The sequence below is a fragment of the Diuraphis noxia genome, unplaced genomic scaffold, assembly GCF_037042655.1.
Source record: "Diuraphis noxia isolate RWA-SAM2 unplaced genomic scaffold, SU_Dnox_SAM2 contig0004, whole genome shotgun sequence".
NCBI lineage: Eukaryota > Metazoa > Arthropoda > Insecta > Hemiptera > Aphididae > Diuraphis > Diuraphis noxia.
In genome coordinates, this window is record NW_028301714.1 from 49,900,948 (window position 1) to 49,922,986 (window position 22,039).

General features: G+C 27.5%; 1 protein-coding gene across 1 annotated transcript; it reads left to right on the plus strand.

Moving 5' to 3' along the window:
- Positions 1-43: 43 nt before the first annotated feature.
- LOC107164539 (ubiquitin protein ligase sneaky) lies at positions 44-21,885 on the plus strand. The gene is made up of 7 exons (XM_089227028.1): positions 44-119; positions 6,174-6,283; positions 11,261-11,494; positions 16,673-16,807; positions 18,736-18,853; positions 20,406-20,546; positions 21,704-21,885. Exons 1-7 carry the CDS (start codon positions 44-46, stop codon positions 21,883-21,885), a joined length of 996 nt encoding a protein of 331 aa, XP_089083154.1.
- Positions 21,886-22,039: the final 154 nt, after the last annotated feature.

The window sequence follows — 22,039 nt, forward strand, 5'->3', positions numbered from 1 at the left end:
ATTCCGATTCGACCTACACCACTCAGTTCGGAGAATAGCCATCATGAAGTACAAGAAAATGTCCACCAAACGACACCGGTCCGGTGGATTTTTTCGAGAGTTCCTCAAAGATTTACTAGGCAAGTAGGAATAGCACACCTAAGCCTATGTTTAAACGATTAAACCGTATTCATAATATTATATTATAATGCTATGACAAATGTCAAACGATTTACCCAGTTTCGAAGTCCATGTGGACACTACGAATTTACATATTTATAAAATAAAGTATATTCGATTTACTGTCATATTAATGCAGTTGGTTTTATCACAGTGATACTACAGAGATAATACTGTACAATATAATATGTCTGATCATTGAATTTCGCTGACACTTTACCTCCTCACAGTTAATACATATGTAGTAAATTATTATAGTTGAATACCTGACCCGACGTGTTCTCCTGTTATTATATTACATGGAGTATCATATGGTATATCCATCAAGGATACGTCATACACCGTTCTTTTTTTTTGAAGATTTTATTAAAATAAACTGTATAAACCGTTAGTTATGTGTAATTTTTTTACTGTATAATTTGGTGTTCCTTAATAATAATAAAAATAAGCTTATATTGTTTTTAGGCTGAGCTCCTCTAGCAGTGTATTTTACATACTCCGAGCTCTATTCTTTATACTTGCCACATTCCATCAGTAAATTATTGACCATTAATGTCTTGACCTAATGAAACCTAACCACGGGTTTCACATGATACAAGTGAATCTTCCTTTAACATGACGTGTGTTATTCTGGGGCGCCCGATTCTTAATCTATTAGGTATTCTTTTTTTCTTTTTAATTCAAGATTTTGCCAATTTTGTATTTTGTTTTTATTTCCCTTAGTTTTGATTTATGTCGATTCCAGTTTATTTATTAGGTATTTGAATTTTGAAGTACTTAAAGATATTTAGAAACATGGCACCTCAGGTATACACGATGAAGTATCGTGCTTTTTAATAAGGTAGCACTAGGTGACCTAATCTCCCATAATACCATAAATAACCTATCGATAATTTGTCAAATCTTAACGCCCTGAAAGTATTCTTATCCTAATTTTGTTTATAGAACTTAATAAAAGCCACTCAAAATTGTACTTTCTTATTATTTATTTTATTTTCATAAAAATAGAGTTAATACTTAATACACGTTAAATTATAAAAGATTAACATTTCATAAAAATAAAAAATTTATCATTGGGTATTAGTTAATAGTTACTTAAAACTTTTACCGCATCATTTATTTGATTCATTAATTGACGGACTTGGAAAATCCTCCCCCCGCCCCAAGAGCACCAAACTAAAAAATTCCACTGTATTATATTTTATAATGATGTCTTAAATTTGATTTTTTATGTCCATACAAGTTGAGATCTGAAAAAGTGAATTGATTAGTTCTTACGTTTCTTTATTCCCTTATATTATACTACTGTGTCTGATATCCAAATTAATGTTGTGTTTATACCTTTGTCGCATGATTGAATTATTAGTATTAACGACATTATTACCATTCGTAATGATGTTATTACTTATATATATATATATATATATATATTCACGACGATAATTTATCGTAACGCAATAATTCAGCGCGCCACGTTTCCGTGATGTCCCTCCTCCGCATACGTACTTCCGACTACGTCTACATGGTGACGGCAGCAAACGATTCCGGACGACGCGTATTTTGATTTACGGGCAAATGTCACATCAGAACTATCATAACTAAACGCGTTATTACTTTAGTAGGTACGCTATGACGCGCGCCATTTTACCTGTGTAGGTAGTGAAACCTGAGAACCGTATAAAACATAATATTATATCGTGTGCATTCAGCATTCGGTAAGTACATCAAAACATTTAATAGCCAACTATCGGTGGTGTCGATCTATGACTAAATTATAATAATGTTTTAATGATACTCGACGAACCAGAGACTTAAGAGAAGAAAATAACACCAACGTCACCAACTGAAATGACGCGTATTCGAAGACCCGGTTCGAATAATAATCATAGTCGTGATATAAGGTGTAACTGGACTATTTAACAAATTACCATTACTAGCTGTTACACCCTGTACCTATACTGTCGTCATTTCCTCTTGTGTTCAATCATCCTGGTTTCTTCTGTTGTTGTTCCATTTGATAAAATGTACTACGAATTTTTTCAAACCACACACTCTCATTTTATAATTTAAAAAGAGATATTATAAATATTAATTTCAACTGATGGCGCGAGTCGTGCATTCTTAAGACAACCGTGTTAAAATACTTAAGCCTTACTGTAAATGCAATTAAACTAATAAGTTTCTCTCTTTTTTTTTCTTTATTTCTCTCACGTCTCCTCTCACTCCGAATTCATTACGCTCCGTAAAGCATATTATAATATAAAATGTACATCGTGTTCACAATAATGTACGCGTGCGATGACGGTTGAAGCTCGACCGAATGAGCAATGAGAGATGTTTTTCGTGGTTCGATAACATATTGTGGAGAACGCAAGACGTATAATGATTATTAATATAATAAAATTGATATACGTCATTGTTTTCCTTACGTATATTCGCAAATACGAGTGAAAATGCATAGGTTAAGTGGTAGTTAATGCTGTCTTAAAGAGCTGACAGTTGACGCCTCTCTTATCCCTATATAAATAGTATAAATATATGAATACATTTATTCAAAAATTTATAGTACATATATACAATAGCATAACGACTTATGTCCATATAGACAAAAAAAAAAAAAAAAAATGTTTTTATTGGCTTATAATACTTTACAAAGCTTTCTACGACTATCCAGTTGGTGATATTGTTTTATTAATATTAAAGTATCGTCATTCAAACTACATAGTTTGTTGATTGAGTATTTTTAAAATCTTAAATGTATACTACTTTTTACGCAATTAAAAAAAAAGATTACGTGTCTACTGTATTCCTCCTGCCACATAATAAGCCCAACATAGTGCTGGTAGCAATTGCGCATTCTTATCCATTTACTTAATTGCACCAATAATAAAATATATACATATACGAACCAAAGCAGTGGCTACTATACCAACATAGGAATAATAATACCTACTATACATATTTTCATATATTTTAATATAATTAAATAAAGACATAGCCATTTATGTTATACACTTAATACCTGCCAGAGTTCGAGATTCGTCCGATTTGTTTTCATTTTTAAGACTGCAGAATTTTTTTATCCCAAACGTTTTACAAACCAAATATTCATCCTATGAAAATCAATGAATTATAATATATTTGCCTGATATTTTGATTTAAAACTTCACCAAATTGACGGGTACATTGTTTTACTATTTATAATGTAGAGTAAAAATAATTATTCCCACAAAGTGTATGCGCATCGCAATTATTGTAAATCTATATGATAACTATACGTTATACTGTGAATACTCGTTGTATAGAAATTATATTTCCCCACCTCCTGTCGAAAATAAAAATAAAATTAGTGTCAATACACATTACGATAGTGTATATACCTACCTCTATGACTATAACTATAATATGTATTTAGCTTATTGAAAAATAATGATGTGCCAAATTTTCTATTGTAAAATAAATGGTTTAATATACTGACCAAAAACATACTTCATATATGAATAATTAATGTTAAAATATAATGCGATTAGGATTTATTATATATTATAATGTTTGTATAACCATACTAAAAAACTGAAAATAAGATAAAAAATAAAAATATGCAGGTAATAAAAAATGTTTGTTACCTCATAAAAATACAGTATACACATTTTTAGAAAACTGTGCACCACCACACTTACAAAATTTTCAATTTTCCTTTTATACCTGAATTCCAGTATCTATAGTACTACTATGTTGAATATCTATGTGTACGAACTGTGTCACTAAAAGAGATAAAAAAGTATTTTTGTTAAATCGTATACCTATACCATATGTCTCAAAAGACAGGGTACACTTTATCACTCATTACCCTTTAACTATCTTTCAATTCTATTTAAGGGACATTGAACTAGAATAATCAATCATAAATTTCTATGATTTAAAATTTCTTTAACTGATGTATTTTGCGCACGTTCAACAAAAGTTCATTTTTATTTAAATGGCAGTCCCTATTTCAAATATAAATTTCAAATTGATTGATTTTTTCAAGACATTTTGATTCATCAACTTTTATTGCAAACTCAAAATTGGTTAAATTAGAGCTATACGTATAATTTAAAAATCTTATTAAATTTGAATATTTATTCATTTTTTTTTTTTAATTGTCCATATTATATCCTTCTAAATACCTTGATGTAATCAAAATTATTATTTACTAAATTATTTACCGAAAGATTTTCGAACAATTGATTGAATAGTTTGTTTGTAATTTTTGTCAATAAAAATCAAAAGTATTGCAAAAAAAAAAAACTAAGAAATTTAGAATTTTGTCTGAGAATACTTGTTTAAATTATGTTAGGTATTTCATAATGTGTAACAATAAAATGGAATAATAATTTATAAATAGTAAACAATACGAGCAATAAAAAAATAATTAAATCTAATAAAAATTTTAAATTATACCTATAACTCTAAATTAGCCAATTTTGAGTTTAAAACTAAAATTGATTCATCAAAACGTCTTGGAAAAATCGATCAATCTGAAAATAATATTTAAAACAGAGGTTGCCATTTAAAAAAAATGAATTTTGTTTAGCATACGCAAAACACATGAGTTAAAAAAATTATAAGTCATAGAAATTTATGATCGATTAGTCTACCTAGTTTAATGTTCTGCTAAAAAAATTGAAAAATATTTACTGGGTATTGAATGATAAAGTGTGCTCTGTTTTTCTGAACACAAAATACGATTATATTATATTATGCGCAGCGCACTGCGCTTTCCACAGTCCATTTCACCACTCACAAAATAACTATAATTAGAAACTCCCACCAGGTATTGAAGATAAATGAAATGAAGAATTTGCTAGTTACAAAAAATCTCAGATACTTTTAAATTTTAAATGGTTTCTCTATCTTGGAAAATTTTTTGTAATAAAAGTTCATAATATCGTTATATCATATATAGGAACAAACCGTTTTCGAGAGTCAATGATACGTATTATTGAATTGTATTTTCCATGAAATCGGGTCCAAACTAAACAAAGATAGGGATTTTTCCATCAAAAAATTACAACATTTCTAAACAAATTTTTGAAAGAATACTTGATTTAAATAAACAAATAACGACAAACGAAGCTTATTTTAAATGTATAGTCTAATAATGTTTAAGTCCCTTCAAAGTTCTCGTACTACGACCACCCGAAAGTTTCTCAATTAAAAATAATATAATACGAATACCTATAACTAATAATATTATAACTAAATATTAATAAGCTGGTCAAATATATCAGTTTTAATTTTAAAAATAAAAAAATGTGGATTATGTTAAAAATATTTGATTCTTAAATAGTATATAACCTGAGTATTTTCTCCATTTCTTTTTTACCGTTGATAATATACAAACTATAAAATCGTTCTGTGAGAATTATATTGTCAAATCACTTTTGGTAATTTTTACATTTTACATAAAAATTGTAGGAAACTTTTTTCTGTGTTTACCATTAAAATTACCATCAATATAAAGTTATTATATTGCATTGTGATAATGGTGTTAAAACTATAATAATAACAAAAATTAAAGATTTATATTGTCTCATAAATGTTTGGCATTTTTTTTATGTGATACCATTCTCGCAACAACAGTCTCATCAATCACTGCTTTTTTATCAATAATTCAGTGTAGGTATACTGAAAGTGCATCACAGTAGTCAGTGTTTCAAAATAACATCTTAATTATATTATATTTTAACTAAAATTAATTTTACTTTAAATATAATTTTAACTCTTCCGATGAGGTTATTATAATAATAATAATAATTATTATTATTATTATTATTATTATTATTATTATTATTGTAAAGAAATAATCATTGAATCTATTGTCATTTTCTAAACAGCTGATCGCCGAAGTAAAAAGTTCAGAAAGTCCAAGATGATTCTGGGTTTCTTCTATGGATTTTTTCTGAGCCTAAGTAAATACGTAAAGCCAACTTTTTATTCACCCAATAAACATGTCCTATCATTTTTTTCAGTTCTCTACCATTTCGTCATTGTCGATTTAGAATTTACTGATCAAACCACTCACCTAATGGGCATCGTTATCAGTCTATTTTTGAGCATCGGCCACGCCATTTCACAACAAGTAAATCGATACACGTCAAATCTAGATAATTGTTTGTAATCGACCGTTTACGGACAACGCGTCGACATTTAAAATTTAATAGATTGATATATTTTATAATACCTGAACTCTCGATAAAAAACGATATAATAACGTGTACTCAGTACTTTGGCAATATAATTTTTCAATGGATAAAATTTAATAATTGACATTTTTATGCATTGTATTTTATGTTTTTAATCGTTTTAGAGATTTAATAGTATTCAGTTGCACTACATATTGCATTAACAAAAAAAAAAACAAAACAAAATGTTTTAATACTTTATAGTATTTTGGTGATATTTTATGTTTTCATATGAGTATAAAATTAACAAACTATTTAATTGCAAATTTAGAACCAAAATATAAATGTTAATATAAAATATTGAACTAAATAATATTGAATTACGTATTATGTAACTAATTAAACCTCAAAAATAAATGGAGGAATATGTAAAAAGAGTATATCCCATAAAATGGTAATGGACTAGGTACTCCTCTCGTTTAAATTTCAAATTCTTATAAATATTAACCTGTAAATGATACCGAATATTAAATGCAGTGAGCACTTAATAAAAAAGAAGTAAAAGTTTGGTAGTAAAAATGTTATACCAACATATTATGAAAAATTCCTTTTTTGAAACTCACTAAATCTACTTAAAAATGAATAGCTATCTCGTGTAGAAAAATTCACTTTAGGTATATGAAATGCAAATATAATTTTTAGATCCAGAAATTATTAAGTTACGAATAAATCGTCTGAACCTAGCTTTCAGTGGGTCAGTGGTATAGTATGAGTATGTATCTACGTGACTAAATATACTAAAAATCTTATTGTATTCAGATTTAGTCAGGTACGCGTAACCACCATAATAGTATAATTTTATGATTTTCACGTGTTTTGACGACGCATATTACAGTAGATATAAAATATATAGGTTTAATGGATTATTAGCTTTTTAAAGTGGTTTACGGAAACACTCATGATCGGAGCACGATTTTAAATAAAACAGTATATTATTTTAAATCTGTGAAATTTCCATTTATTGTACAAGAAAATTATGGCTTTGGGTAAATCGGACCAAAAGAATATAGAGAATATTTTAGTCTTGTAACAATCCATACAGGCACTAACAAAATGTCTGTCTTTACACAAGTGTGTGTGTAAGACATACCTACAATCTACATAGTAAAATATTATATTTAGAATATTAAATTGTACTGATCAATAGATTGTACATTTACTTAATAATGTGACACGTGTCGTATATGTAAATAATCCAAAATGAATTTTCCCTTTCAAGTGGGTTCAGATATTCAAAAAATATACGCTTTATCAAATCAAAATAAAAATATTATTGAGGTAGGTATACAATTTTATTTTTCTATGCAAACGTATTGACGTTTTGTCGTGAATTTCAATAATCAAAGTAGGTATAGGTATTCAATAACGTTCAAATAATACGAGTTGTGAGAAGACGGTCCACTTGTAACAAAAACCAAATAAATAAAATCGTATCAAAAAAACGTACCTTAAACTCTTGTGGAATATCAACCATCATACCCATCAATAATTATTATTAATATTTAATGCGCAATATAATGGCAAATATTGTCAAAGAACTTCAAATTCAGAGTTATTATATTATGTTTTCATCAAAACGCGTGAACTTTTTTTTTCCAACCCTCGGCATGAACATTTATTTTTATTTGAAATAGTTTAATTCTGTTTCACGTTTCACACAAACCGTTGTTTGAAAAAAAAAATGAAATGAATAAAAATGTAAAATACTACAAATGACAATATCAATCTGATATATAGGATGCAATGTTCATTTACAATCCACGATAAAATTTTATTTTAATAATTGTATTTACTGTATGAATATACTTGCCCACATTGTAATTATGCAAACTAATTGATTATTTATTTGTTCCGAAATACCTATTACCGAAAAATCCTATGAACTAACTAACAACTCACTTAATTTTTAAGGGATGATGGAGAGATTAATAATTTTTATGTTCACAATTATTACTTACAAATCATATAACACATTTGAGCACGGTCAAAAGTTGAAAATAACAAATTACCAGTTTCGATTAAGTTAGCCACGATATTATATTTATGAATAAGTGAAAACGACTGGACTTATATTATATTACAAGGTTTATGCGTGAAATTACTTATAATTCAATTATTAACAGTTTTTAAGATTTGAATTAAAAATGTTGAATTTGAGTATATTATCGATTACTTGTGGGCTATGTAGCAAAAGCGATGTTTTTCCTACTTTTCAAGAGTAAAAGTAATATTTTTGCCTATTTAGTTGCTTTTTCTAATTCTATTTAACTACTATATTATATTGTTTATTTATACAACGTATTAATAATGTGAAAAAAATAAAATAATTTTTAAAAATAAATAAATATTGCATTCATGTTAAAATATATGGTTGTATGTAATTTTGACGCGTACGTTATATATTTAAAATAATTATGTTCTATCAAGTTTGTTGGTGTGTAAGACTTAAATATTTTAATCGATAAACCAAAGCGTTTGGCAGCTTCAACGCTTCTTTAAGTTGCATATGACGAAAATTTAATGAGTTACATGCCCTTATATTTACACGAGTTTACATTAAGTTTATTTACAATAGAGATAGTACGGTTCTATTTTCCTTAATACAATATAAATAAATAATATTGTTCAGTATATGCCATACTACTATTAAATAGGTTTTAAAATAATAATCAATAATATTTTTTTTTTTGGTTCAAAATATCTGTATGTAAATAAAATAATTACTAATGCGTTTTTACTTACTTAAGTAATAGACAATTAAACTTTTTCATAGAATTAATCCATTTGTTAGTTGTTATTTATGAATAAATAGGAATGAAATTCAAAATGTTTGTTTCTAATAATATATGTGTAATAGTAATGAATAATAACTTTAAACAAAATAAGTTCAATATATTCTATAATTGATTTCAAACTCCATACTCACAATTGTTATAAATTACATTAATTATATCGCGAATTACAGTAAAGTATTTAAATTTATTCAACTAAAAATTTCAATTCTAAGAATTTATACGTACTAGCCGAACACTAGCAAACTGATACATGTCTGAATATTTTTAACATCAATTTATTTTTCCACGATTAAGTAAATATTCATTTCACAGCTTTCGCATTAATTACATTTCAGTGTTCAAATAAGCAAACATTGCGAAAATAAGCTGCTGTTTACCACCATTAAATATCTATAAATAATAATTTAAAAAAAAATACATCTAAAGTATATAGTGTTTCATGTTTAAATGTATTAAAAAAAATTTTATTTCAAAAAAAGTGTATCATTTTTTCTATTAAAATGTAAATAAAAAAAAAGCGGGTAAGTGGATGTTGCTCTACTGTATATTAGGTGGTGGGGTGAACCTCTGACTAGGGTAGGTTAGATTTGAATGCAATGATAGGTATATCATTGTATACGAAAAACGATTCTGAACAGAGATGATTTGGCAGTCTAGGATATAATATAATATTTAAATATTGTCATGTATTATATTTTGAAACAAATATTTTATTTTTCAATTAGGATGCATTTTGCATAAGGCATGGTTAATCAATTTTTCCAAAAACATTGCATGTAGTTATCATAATTCATAACACCTTATATTATCATAGATATACATTTACCTGATTTCATAAAAATTTAAAACTCAAACACTCAAAAGATTTTTCCTATAATAACGCTTCGAGTTTTCTCTATAGCTACTTGAAGAAAAACTTATGGAAAACTTAGTGTTGTATTTTTAATCCTTAGTTATGAACACAAAAATTTTTATGATTTTTCCTCTTCAAAATAATTTGCAAATATTCATGGTTTTGATGAATTTTTGTCAATATTTGAACTTCAAATGCTAATAAAAAAAAATTGTACCTATGTATTCATATAATTTTTTAATCACTATAAGAATAACTTATGAGTAACTTTGTATTAAATTTTCAAGTATTTTGATAGGGCCACAAAAATCTACGACTTATACTTTTTGAATAATAACAAATGTTTAAAATCGTTTGAGGATAAATCATTATCGTTACGCTATTTCGTAAAAATTTAAAATTCAAACGCACTTAAAATTTTTCGTATAATGATGCTTCGAGTTTTCTCTATAGCTATTTAAAAGAATACTTATGGAAAACTTAGTGTTGTATTTTTGATCCTTAGTTATAAACACAAACAATTTTATGATTTTTCAACTTTAAACTTACTTGCAAATTTTTACGTTTTCGACAGATTTCGAAAAAATTTGAACTATAAACGCTTATAAAAAAAAAATTGTGACTACTTAACGATTTTTAATTTTTTTTTAGCTACAATAAGAACAACTCATAGGAAACCTTGTACTAAATTTTCAAGTTTTTTTGGTCATCTAAAATTCTTTTACCGCCACTTAAAAAAAAAATTCTCATAAAAATCGAAAATTTCAGTGGTCTATAAATATCTCAAAACATTTTGAATATTAAACTGTATATAGATATCACTAACATAAACATTTGGTGAAAATGTCAAGTATTTATAGTGATTAGTTTTTGAATTACAACCATATAAAAAAATCAATTTGGTCGAAAACTGGTTTTGAATAAAAATTCCCGTTTTCTGTCATTTTTTTTTGTTTATCTCGATTTTTTTGAAAGCTGTTGGAAAATGTTAACTTTTGACCTCTATAATGCACCAAGGATATTCAATTTTACATCGGAAACCACCCCCAAAGTTTGAAATTGAAGCATTATTTCAACTAGTTATGCTGTACACAGACACAAAAAAAAAACACACACACATCATTGTAAAATCAATACATTCATCACTTCGTTCAGAATCCAAAAATTCAGATGTCACGCGAACAGCTGATAAAAATGTATGAGATTATAATTTGTTGTATCTACAGGTTCGGTGTTTGGGACTTTTAGCGATGCCGACGTTCTGTGACAAGTCCGGCCAACGCGTACTGGTGACAATGGTATTTGCGTACGTAATGGCCGGCCCTCTGAACAACATAATGAGAAACGGATCCGAAGTAATCAGAGTGTTCACCTGCTCCAGTGAGCTGGTATATAATTTGACCAAGGTCCGATATGAACTCATGTTCAAACCGTTTCAGGAAGCGCTGTTCAACCTCAAGGTATATAAATTATAGATTTAGGCCCGTATCGCCGAATCCCATTTCGCTGAAACCCATCTCGCCGAAACCCATCTCACCGAATCATAATTAAATACAATTTTGTTTCGTTGCAAGTTAAAAAAATTATATTAATTTTAATTATATCGTCAGGTTAAAAATTCACATAAAGTCAAATAAAATCATATAAAGTCATATAAGACATAAAAGCTAAAAACTCTAAAAAAAATATATCATTTTACATATTTAGTAAATTTGTTTTTTTTATTCAAGATGAAAGTGATAGATGATTGCGTCTAGATATTCCATAATGGTTATTTGTCCATTCCCAAGTCTGAATTAAAATTTAAAACATAATTTTAATTTTAATAATATATCGATTTTATATTCCTGCGTTGATATTTTAAAACAATATATATAAATATTATGTAATAAAAATTAATCAATAAACAACTTTTTTATAATAATAACAGTCACTATATAACAGTTATTATATTACAACCAAATCAATAGGTATTATTTTTATTGAAACACCTTTTCGATCAATTAACGATTTAAGTTCGGGTTTATGTATCTTGTGATAGGTGAGAAACTCTTTAATAAATTAATAATCGTCCGTCAGTAAAATTAATACATTTAAACCTTTCTGCGATACGATATTATATTAGGTATAGATTTTATAAGAATATTATTCGCATTCTAAAAAAAAAATCCATCATTCATTACCGTAATGGCTAAAACTCTTCAGGGAATGTACAAAAACTTATATAATTCACTTATCGAATGAGTGACCAGCCAAAACTGTAGAGAAAAAATTTAACCCACCTGCTCCCTCAAAGTGTACAACTCGAATCGTGTCTACTACCATTCGTTGTTTCATGTGTACGAGACGTTGATTGATCTTCTGTCCGGGTAATGTTTTTATTTTTCGCAAGACCTCTGTAGTTATAAACAATTCGTTTATTTGCAGTTAATTTAATTGTTCTTATATTAGTATTAATCCATCTGTACCCAAATCACTGACTTGTAAACATATATAACTTGTGTGTACAAAATACTTGTATATATCCCACGATAATGTACCTCACGTCCTCACATGTGTTTTATTATGACAGTTCTTTTTGAACGCAAACAAACCATTATGAAAAACTTTTTTTCAAAATAATTTAATTTAAAAATATATACCTAATTTTGCGAATAATATACTATAAATAATATAAATAATATAAAATATACTCTAAAAATCTTAAATACATACGATTAATATTTTTTTTTAATACTGCAAAATAACTAAAATCGTTATTGATATTTTCGTGCACACGATGGCATTTTCAGATGCGGTTTTTCAACAAAATTTAATTTAACCTATTTGCAGTAGTAATGCTTAATATTAAAATAAATTACTTAGATCAGAATAATATTATAAAAAATACTTAGTAATATTATAGACTGACAGACCATCTTCAGAATCGTTCTGACGATTTCTATATCATTGAATTCAAATGTAACACATCAATATTATTACAGTAATTCTCTAGACACCTAATGTATGGTCAAGGTATTTCCCACTTTTTTATGATGGGTTATATTTTTGTGATGTAGAAATGACTACGAAATTAGATATTTCACTATTAATATAATTCATTTTTCTCAAAAGTACTTTAGTTTTTTTTATGACTTATTGTGCAAATTATTATTCATATTAGATACTGTAGTATGTAGAATTCCAGAATTATAAAGCTCAAATATAAATTTCACTATACAGCACCGTCAAAATTTCACAAAAAATAATTTGCAATCTAATAACTTTTATATATTTACTCTAAAAAAAGTTGAAACCTACAAGTGTAGGTCGATCTAATAATCTATTATGATAAGAATATAGTAATAATAATATATCTTAAAACTTCATAGACTCTGTTACAACTTACAATACTCTCATATATAAATTCACGTTTACATATACGACGACGATTCTAATATCCCAGTTTTCTGGGGAACCTAATAAAATAAAAAATACGACAAAAAGTACAACGGATGTTAAATATTCCGGATTGGCTCTCGGTCCGGAAGTATTTCTTTAGTGAATAATAGGTTTTTATCCTTTCCATACACTATTACTATTATACTATATAAATATAATACATTATTATTCCGTTTGATATACGTTATGATAATGACATTCGAATGTTATAATATTCAAAAGAAGAGTTTTCGATATACGCGTCATTTCTTATCTCCAAACAGCTTAGTATTTAATGTATGAAAGAAACGTACATCATTTAAAATATAATTAGTGTATTCATTATTGAAAAATGTCTGATTTTCGATAATTAAGGCAGACTGCGTGGAATAAACAATGTGTACGTAAAATTAATGTACATTTCACAAGACTAAAGTTGAAGCATAGTATGAACAAGACGTTATCCCGGTGCACAAAAAATTTCTTCTCATATCACAAAAACCGCTTTCTGCTACTGTCAGTTAATTATTACAAACGGTTTCTTTGATTCTCGATGTATAAACGTGTATTTTTTTTTTTTAACTTTTCGACAACGTTGTTTATTTTTGTTAACTTTAGTCAGTGTTACATCAAGTATATCAAGATGAATAAAAACTTAAATTAGCAAACCTTCATAAACAGTTTTCAGCGTTATTACAATTTATCCTATTACACGGATTAATGGAAATTCTAATCTTAAAATTACTCGAACCATCGAATTATATAAATGTATAAGATACATTATCATTTAAAAATACCTATACAGATCTGATTATTATTTTGACTGTTATAATTTAGATTTGAACATTTAACAATGAATCTGTTATAAGAATCATCAACAATAACATTAAGTTAAGGCTGTACCTGTCAAATAAATCAGTGATATGCCTATCATAGTATGAGCCTTTCCGTTTCGATTGTTAATATTTGAATACGTTTCCCAAGTGTTTAATCACATCTAGAACATTCGTACCTTCATGAAGGTCTCCTCCACAAAATTCGCTTTCTATCATCCTCCTTATTTCTAATAATCAAATCCTTCCTATCAAATTAATCCTTTGCTGTTCTTTATGAGGGCCAACTCTTTCAAATTTGCTACCCTAAAGCAGTCGTACGTCAGGATAATATTATGTTAGCTCCAACAATTTTTAGCATATTTACATCCAACATTTCACACTTTGAAAACACCACTATTGCTACTTTCAATGACAATACACAAATTATCTCAACAAACGTCTACCTAACCAAGGACTATGACGTAAATCAAAAACTAAAATAAATCTGAACAAATTGCAGCACACAATCTTCTTCTTACGTCCAGGTCTATGATTTTCAGAATTTTTAGACGCCAAACTAAAAAACTTGGACAGTGCGCGACATTTCAACCTAGTAAAAAAAACCCTCAACAGACGTCTGCGGCCTCGACTACCCCAGTACATTCTACTAACAGACAGTGAAGACTCACCATCAAAAAAATAAGATTACTATTAATATAATATACAAGACCTCATAACATTATTTCTATTTTTATTTGTATTCATATATACTAGCACTAATAATTTATGCCATTAATTTCAAAATTCATAAACAACATTTTATAATTAATTAAATAAAAAAAAGCATTTTTAGCGAGTTATTTTTTATGCAGTATCTTAATTTACTTAAGGTTACTTTAATCAAATATCTAAGATAACGTATTAAGTCAAATAAAAGTAAAAATATGTACATTTTTCTCTTGATAGTATAGCATTTAAAAAAATCTAAACGTTATGAACATTTATTCCATTGCTGTTTTGACATTATTACCTAAACTTAAACGAGTTTAAAATTGTGATTATTAATCAAAATAACAATTGTATTTTATTTTTAACTCAAATAAATAAAGACTTCAACAAAAATTAATACATTGTTAATATACTGAAAATAAAAATCAATTTCTGATATAAAATTATATTGTTGTTTTTCACGAAATCCGTATGACGCACGGGCTATAATAACGTACCTACCTATATGAGAATTCCAAGAAAATGCAATTGTCTGTCGAATGCGACGCTAATTTTTATTTCACATCCACCCCATATAATTATATATATTTTCATCAAAATACAGATATTGAATTATATTTATACGCTGTAAAATATTTTAAATATAATTTTCTTCAAACTAAAACATTTCCTATTATAAATAAAAAATTTCATTTTTTTAATTTATTTTAAATTTTTCATTCTTAAAAATAAACCTATTACACGTATTATGTCAAATGCCAATGTTAACCCTTCGTTTCTTCTATGCCTATAATTTACTGTCTTGCTATTAATTTTATTATTATATCATAAACTGTACAGTCGTCAATCAATGTGTAACTATATAATATGTATAATGTGTTTATATATTCAAAGGATGTATCCTGTATATTTAATAAAATTAAAATAGGTACCTCATTATTGAACTACATACAATATTTTCCACAAGAAAAAGATAATTGAACTATTATTAATAAATAAAATAAAACCTATTATATTCTAGAATTAATTGATTTTTATTTTGTGAAATGGTTTATTAAAAAAAAATATTAAAACTATAATTACTAGCTTAGTAATGTATGGGGCTTATTATTTATTTACTCAATGCATCGACGATATCATTGTTCTATCTGCTATTGTTTCTTGCACAGCTTTTTTCATAATATCGTAAAAAAATTGTTGATTTTCATATAATTATCCCCACCTACTTAAAAATATGCAATCTTTATAGAATGCTAAATGATTTATAAAGTAAAATAATTATTATAATAACAACTTTCAACTTGATCGATCTCGTAAAACAATTAAAAATTGCGCCTAACTAAAATAAAAATGAAATAGACCTAGAGCTTTGTGCGATTTGACATTAACGTGATTTTATTGATAGTTAACAATCACATATTTTCTATATATAGAAATTATATTTAATTTTTATAACAATATATACCTACGAACGATACTTTCTGAATATATTAAAAACTGTCGTTATATTCGGAACCATAAGAAATAAACGAATGATAACTCAAAACCATCCTTTAATCATCGTCACGAAATATTACACTATTATACCACGACATACCTAAATTCTTCGCTATAATGTTAAGGTTATATGCCTGTAAATTAAAATTAACATATTATTGTAATCACGTTTGTTAGGCTGAAACGAACGAGATAAAAGAAACCATAAATTCTATCAACGATGTGATAGATCCGATTCGACAGGAATTCGAATCAGACAGCGACGGAATAGTACTACACGAGAGAAACGACTACTTAGACGATCTGGAAATGGTTTGTTACAAAATAAACATAACAATATATAAAATAGTATTGTTATTATGAAATAATTTCGAGCGATTTTGAACGGGTCCTTAATACATTCTTATCCAGTACGTCCTTTATCCAGTTTTTGAAAACTCGTAAACACAATTGAAGCGATAAACATTTTTATTATTTTTTAAAGCAATCATGTGCTATTGAATATTGTATTTTGTCTCAATGTTTATTGCTTACAATGAACACTAATAAAAATAACATTTGAAATGTTCACGAATTTCGCTTTCAGATGCGATATTGAGCAGCTGTTGTATTTTTAGTTTTCACTTCTACTTCAATTTTATCGGCCGCATAATAATTTATCCATTAGTGCTTAGATAATATGTATAATGTATATTATATATATGTGTGTGTGTGTGTATCTATACACAAATATAATTATCGATTAAGTTGTTTAATATATAACCTATAGCAAGGTATTCTGGTCAACGAAACGTATTCTCATTTTGCCTGTAGATGCAATTTTGAAAATCCGTATATTTTACAAAGGTACCTACAATTATTAAAGCTAACTATCGTGTAAAGGTACTTTTTATTTTTAATTAAGTATGTTATTTACAAAACACTATGAATTTGATACCAAAACACATGTTTTCCTGCACTATAAAAATTTAAAATTTAAAACAATTTTATATATTATATTATAGTGTCGTATTTGAGTATTTTATTTCATTATAATATGAAACATTACGGTAGATTATTTATACCATAAAACGAAATTCCATTATTTAAAATCCTACTGTCACAAATGCCAGCAACTTTTTGTCACTGACGTCACGTCAAGTTCCACATTTAATGTACATAATATTACTATTTAATATTATATATTCTATATTCTGTAAAACCTAACCTGAAAATTATAGAGGCTCGAGTCTATATTATATATTTATCTTTTCAGAAGAATCAAACAACTTACTTATTATTTATATCATTATTGTTTTACTTTTTGTTAATTTCATAGTCTACATCAATTGTTTTTATTAAAATAACTTAAGTATTTAATGTAGTTATGTGCATATATTATATTATAATTTTCGTTTAGGTACCGAAACATTACATTTATAGTATTTAATAAGTAATGTATAACAAAATTATGAAAATAACATTATTATTATAATAGAAAGTACATGGATATTTATGTTCTAGAAAAATTTAGTGCTTTGTTTGTACTTGAAGTCTTGAACCTCAATTTTTTACAGGGTGTTCGAGTTTAAACAGAATCAGATTATTACATAATTAAGCCACTATTGATAAAGGATCTAAATTTAAACAATATGGACTTGAACCATATTCCTTTGAAGACCACTTCAAAATTAGATAATTATGTTTTAAACTAATTAAAAAAATTAATATTAAATGGTAAAACAAACGAAGTAAAAATACACTATCAAAAATGTACGTAGGAGCACTTCATCGCCTCGATTTTAATTAATATTTACTAAAAGAACAAATTTTCATATGCAGAAATTATAGTTTAATCAACTTCTCTAGACTTTTTTGCATTTATAAAATTATTAAATAACACCCGTTTGACTTCGGTATATTCCATCAATTACTAGTTTATAATGTGCATAATATTTTGTTTGCGTCAATGTTAAAAAAAAACTTTAAAATGTTCATAATCTTTTGCATATTACACATTCTATATATTTTTTTTAATATGATACGAGCTTTGATCTCAATCTATAATCTATACCCTATGCATAATTACGTGCGTTTCCTTTGCATTAATATATAATAATATAATATAATATACCTCTCACAAACAGATTATATTATTGCGATCTAATCGTTTTCAAACGAAACTTAATTAAATGTTACACTGCATGTGACTAAAGGCTGGGGGCTCCAGCTCATTGATCATTGTTGTATTGTTGCTTTAGAGACCATCAAAAATGTACAATCCAAAATCGTCCGAGCATAAGAAAAATATGTACAAGATCCCGGAGCCGAGCGAAGTGGAAATAAAGTACAGAGATAAATTGCGCAGAAAGTGCAAAGGTTAGTAATCATATTATACATATTACGAACTGCACGGTGGTGTGACGATTATAATACTCGACTCGGGAAACAAACGAGTCTTTGTATAATTCGGGGTTGGTAAATTGAGTTCCAAATGACTCTAACTCGGTAAATTGTGTCCCAGGGAAAAACGATTTATATGCATTTAAAATTTAAAAATGTGCACTATAAAATTTTTATTTATGATTTGTGGACAACTCATTAACTGCATGTTGCTATTTTTAAAATCATATACATGCAGTCAATGAATGTTCACAAATCACAAATAAAAATTTTATAGTGCACATTTTTAAATTTTAAATGCATATAAATTGTTTTTCCCTGGGACTCAAATTACCTACTGCCTTATTTTTTCCGGGACTCAACTTACCTACTACCTATTTTCCCCGGGACTCAATTTACCGCCTTCAAAATGTACCAAACTTACCTCGGACTCAATTTACCTAGCCCCGTATAATTCACAGAGTGTGTAAAATGTAATTACAAAAATAGGTTTATTATTATATTGTATAGTTTATACGTAATAGCTGAGAAATAAAAATTTGAGATCTGAATATAATAATTATACTTAGATTACATTTTTTATTTCAGTTAAAATAATGATTGCGCACTATGTAATACATTTTTTCCTAATAGCAGTTTAAAAGGAGAAATAATAAAAACTAACAACAGTACGAGTTTTAAGATATTAAACTGAAAAAGAAAAACAATAAATATACCATTACACCGAGTCGATGAAAAACATTGTCGTGTTCTATACGCCTATAATAGTCCTATACTCCATATTATAACATAACGGCCTTAGTGTAATATTAAAATTCTAAAGTTTAAAACATTACTTTATATTATATTGTCATAGAAACAAAACAAACAAAATATAATACAATTTCAGCATCAATGAATGTATAAAAATTATTCATATAATATATTTTAGCAAAATATACCATAAATCTACACCGTAAAATTTTTAGAATATAGCTTAAAAATGTAGGTAAAAAATACTATAAGTAAAGTCATTTCAAACACATAATATTAAACATATTAATTATATAAGAGCATATAACATCAAATGTCTAGTTTGGTGGTCATCACTCGTGGGGGGGGGGGGGGGGGGGGGGGTAGTGAGTAAAGATGTTAACACATCAAATTAAAAAAACTAGTAATCAACTTTAAAAAAATGCACATCCGCCGTACATTGTTACAATGTTTTCGCAGAAACCCCAAGACGGTATAAGTATACAATTTCGAATTTTTCTTTACCTACGGCAAAATTGGTTCTTCTTCGTAGAAGCATCGACTAGATCACTGCAGATGGTTAGGAAATATCATACGACCGTAATTCTATTTTTGCAACTAATACACATAGTTACATTTCGTTTTCTTCAAAAAAATAAAACTATATAGGTATATAAGTTAAACGCTACGTCTTTGCGATGTCGCTATGTAAAGGGTTTGATTCTTTGGTTTGATTTTTTAGTTTTACGTCATCCGACCGTAGTTGTAGTTATTATTATCTTTAATATCGTTACAGACATCATAAACCGGGCGGACGACAAGTGCAAGGCAGCGTTTCAGAGTAGCTTTAACACTTGCAAAAACTCTGTACACTGGTCCGTGAATTGGGCTCTTTGCTGGCCCATGCAAGTCACTTTCGTCTGCAACCTTGCACCACGTAAGTACAGCTTTGGATAAAATTTCGAATTTTTTTTTATCCCTATCGGTTATATTGACTTACAACCCTACGCCGTAACTAAGAAACACAAAACCTAGTTAGGTAAAATAAATATAATAATTATTATTATGTGTTAATTACGTATAATTCATTACGTAATTACGTGTTTCATTGTCTATTGTCTGTAACAACGCGCTGTTTAAACTGTCTATATTCTTGGAGCTCAACAACTATGGTACATCTGAATTTGGTGTGTATATGGTATATACACGGTAGACTTTTTATTCTATTTCCTGGGCCGATAGACCACTGGGTATTTGCCATTTGATGTATATTATATTTTTGAGTACCTATTGTATTAATATTATACTTAAATTAACTAAAAAATTTGACCCGTGTTATAAGCTAATTATTTTAATAATCAATTCAGAAAAAAATTTCAATTCAATCTATAATTTATGGTCAGTTATATAAATTTGAGACTCAGCGAAATCAAAATTTAATTAATAATTTTCCTGATAAATCGGTAAATCGACAATACTATGGCATACCTAATACCCATACATTTTTGAGAGGGTGGGTTAGTATACTTCAAACCTAAAACTAAACAGATTGCATATAAATATGATTTGGTAGTTGCGAACCTATATAGTGAATATATTATATAACTATAACATTATTCCTTGGTACGTATTAAATAAGTTGGTATTTATTACTTGTATTTAATATAAGCTCATTTAATAACAAGGAAGAATATTTAAGTAGAACTAATTTTTTTTTTTTTAATAATTAAGTACCTACTTAATTATTAACAGTATCTAATACACGACGTCACAAGTGTCTGATAATATATATGCTAAGAACTAGCTTCAAGCACATAGTATTACAATTTAAATTATTTATACTAAAAAGTTGTTAAGAGTAATTTTACCCATTTATATTGTGTTCTATCTATTCACGTTTGGAATGATCCAATTTTACTCTGTAATTTTTAATAATATTAACCTATTAAAAAATGTTCAAAGTAAAATATTAAAAGAATTAGTTTTGAAATTTCAAGGAGAGTCCGGAAACAAATGTACAACCCGATTGTAATATCCAGGCGATCATTATATACTTACACTATAACACCATATTAATGTGTTATCGTGACGCAGTGTTTGGTGGCGGAGACGTGTGCAATTCCGGGAAGTCGGTAAATTCCGGTTTTGGCAAGGGATACGTGTTCCTGACAAAGTCCAAGGACGAATTAAAACGAGAATTCCTACACGTAAAAGTCAATTACAAGTTGAACAAAGTGAAAATAATGGTAATGTCCACACATTCGGTTAGACCATAATTCTATATAGGGCAGGTGACTTACGCGGCTCATCTATTTTATAAGCGTCACGCCGCCCGTCATCGTCAGGAGGCAAGTCAAGTTGTGTTCTAGTTATTTTTAGGTGTAATCAAATTACATTTTTAATTGATTTCTCTCGTATAAAACTTGTTTT

Excerpts from the sequence above, each read along its gene's own strand:
- LOC107164539 (XM_089227028.1), top strand. The coding sequence starts at position 44 with ATGAAGTACAAGAAAATGTCCACCAAACGACACCGGTCCGGTGGATTT. Across the intron at positions 18,854-20,405 it reads ATTGCGCAGAAAGTGCAAAG|ACATCATAAACCGGGCGGAC; the intron begins GTTAGTAATCAT and ends ATATCGTTACAG. Across the intron at positions 20,547-21,703 it reads CGTCTGCAACCTTGCACCAC|TGTTTGGTGGCGGAGACGTG; the intron begins GTAAGTACAGCT and ends ATCGTGACGCAG.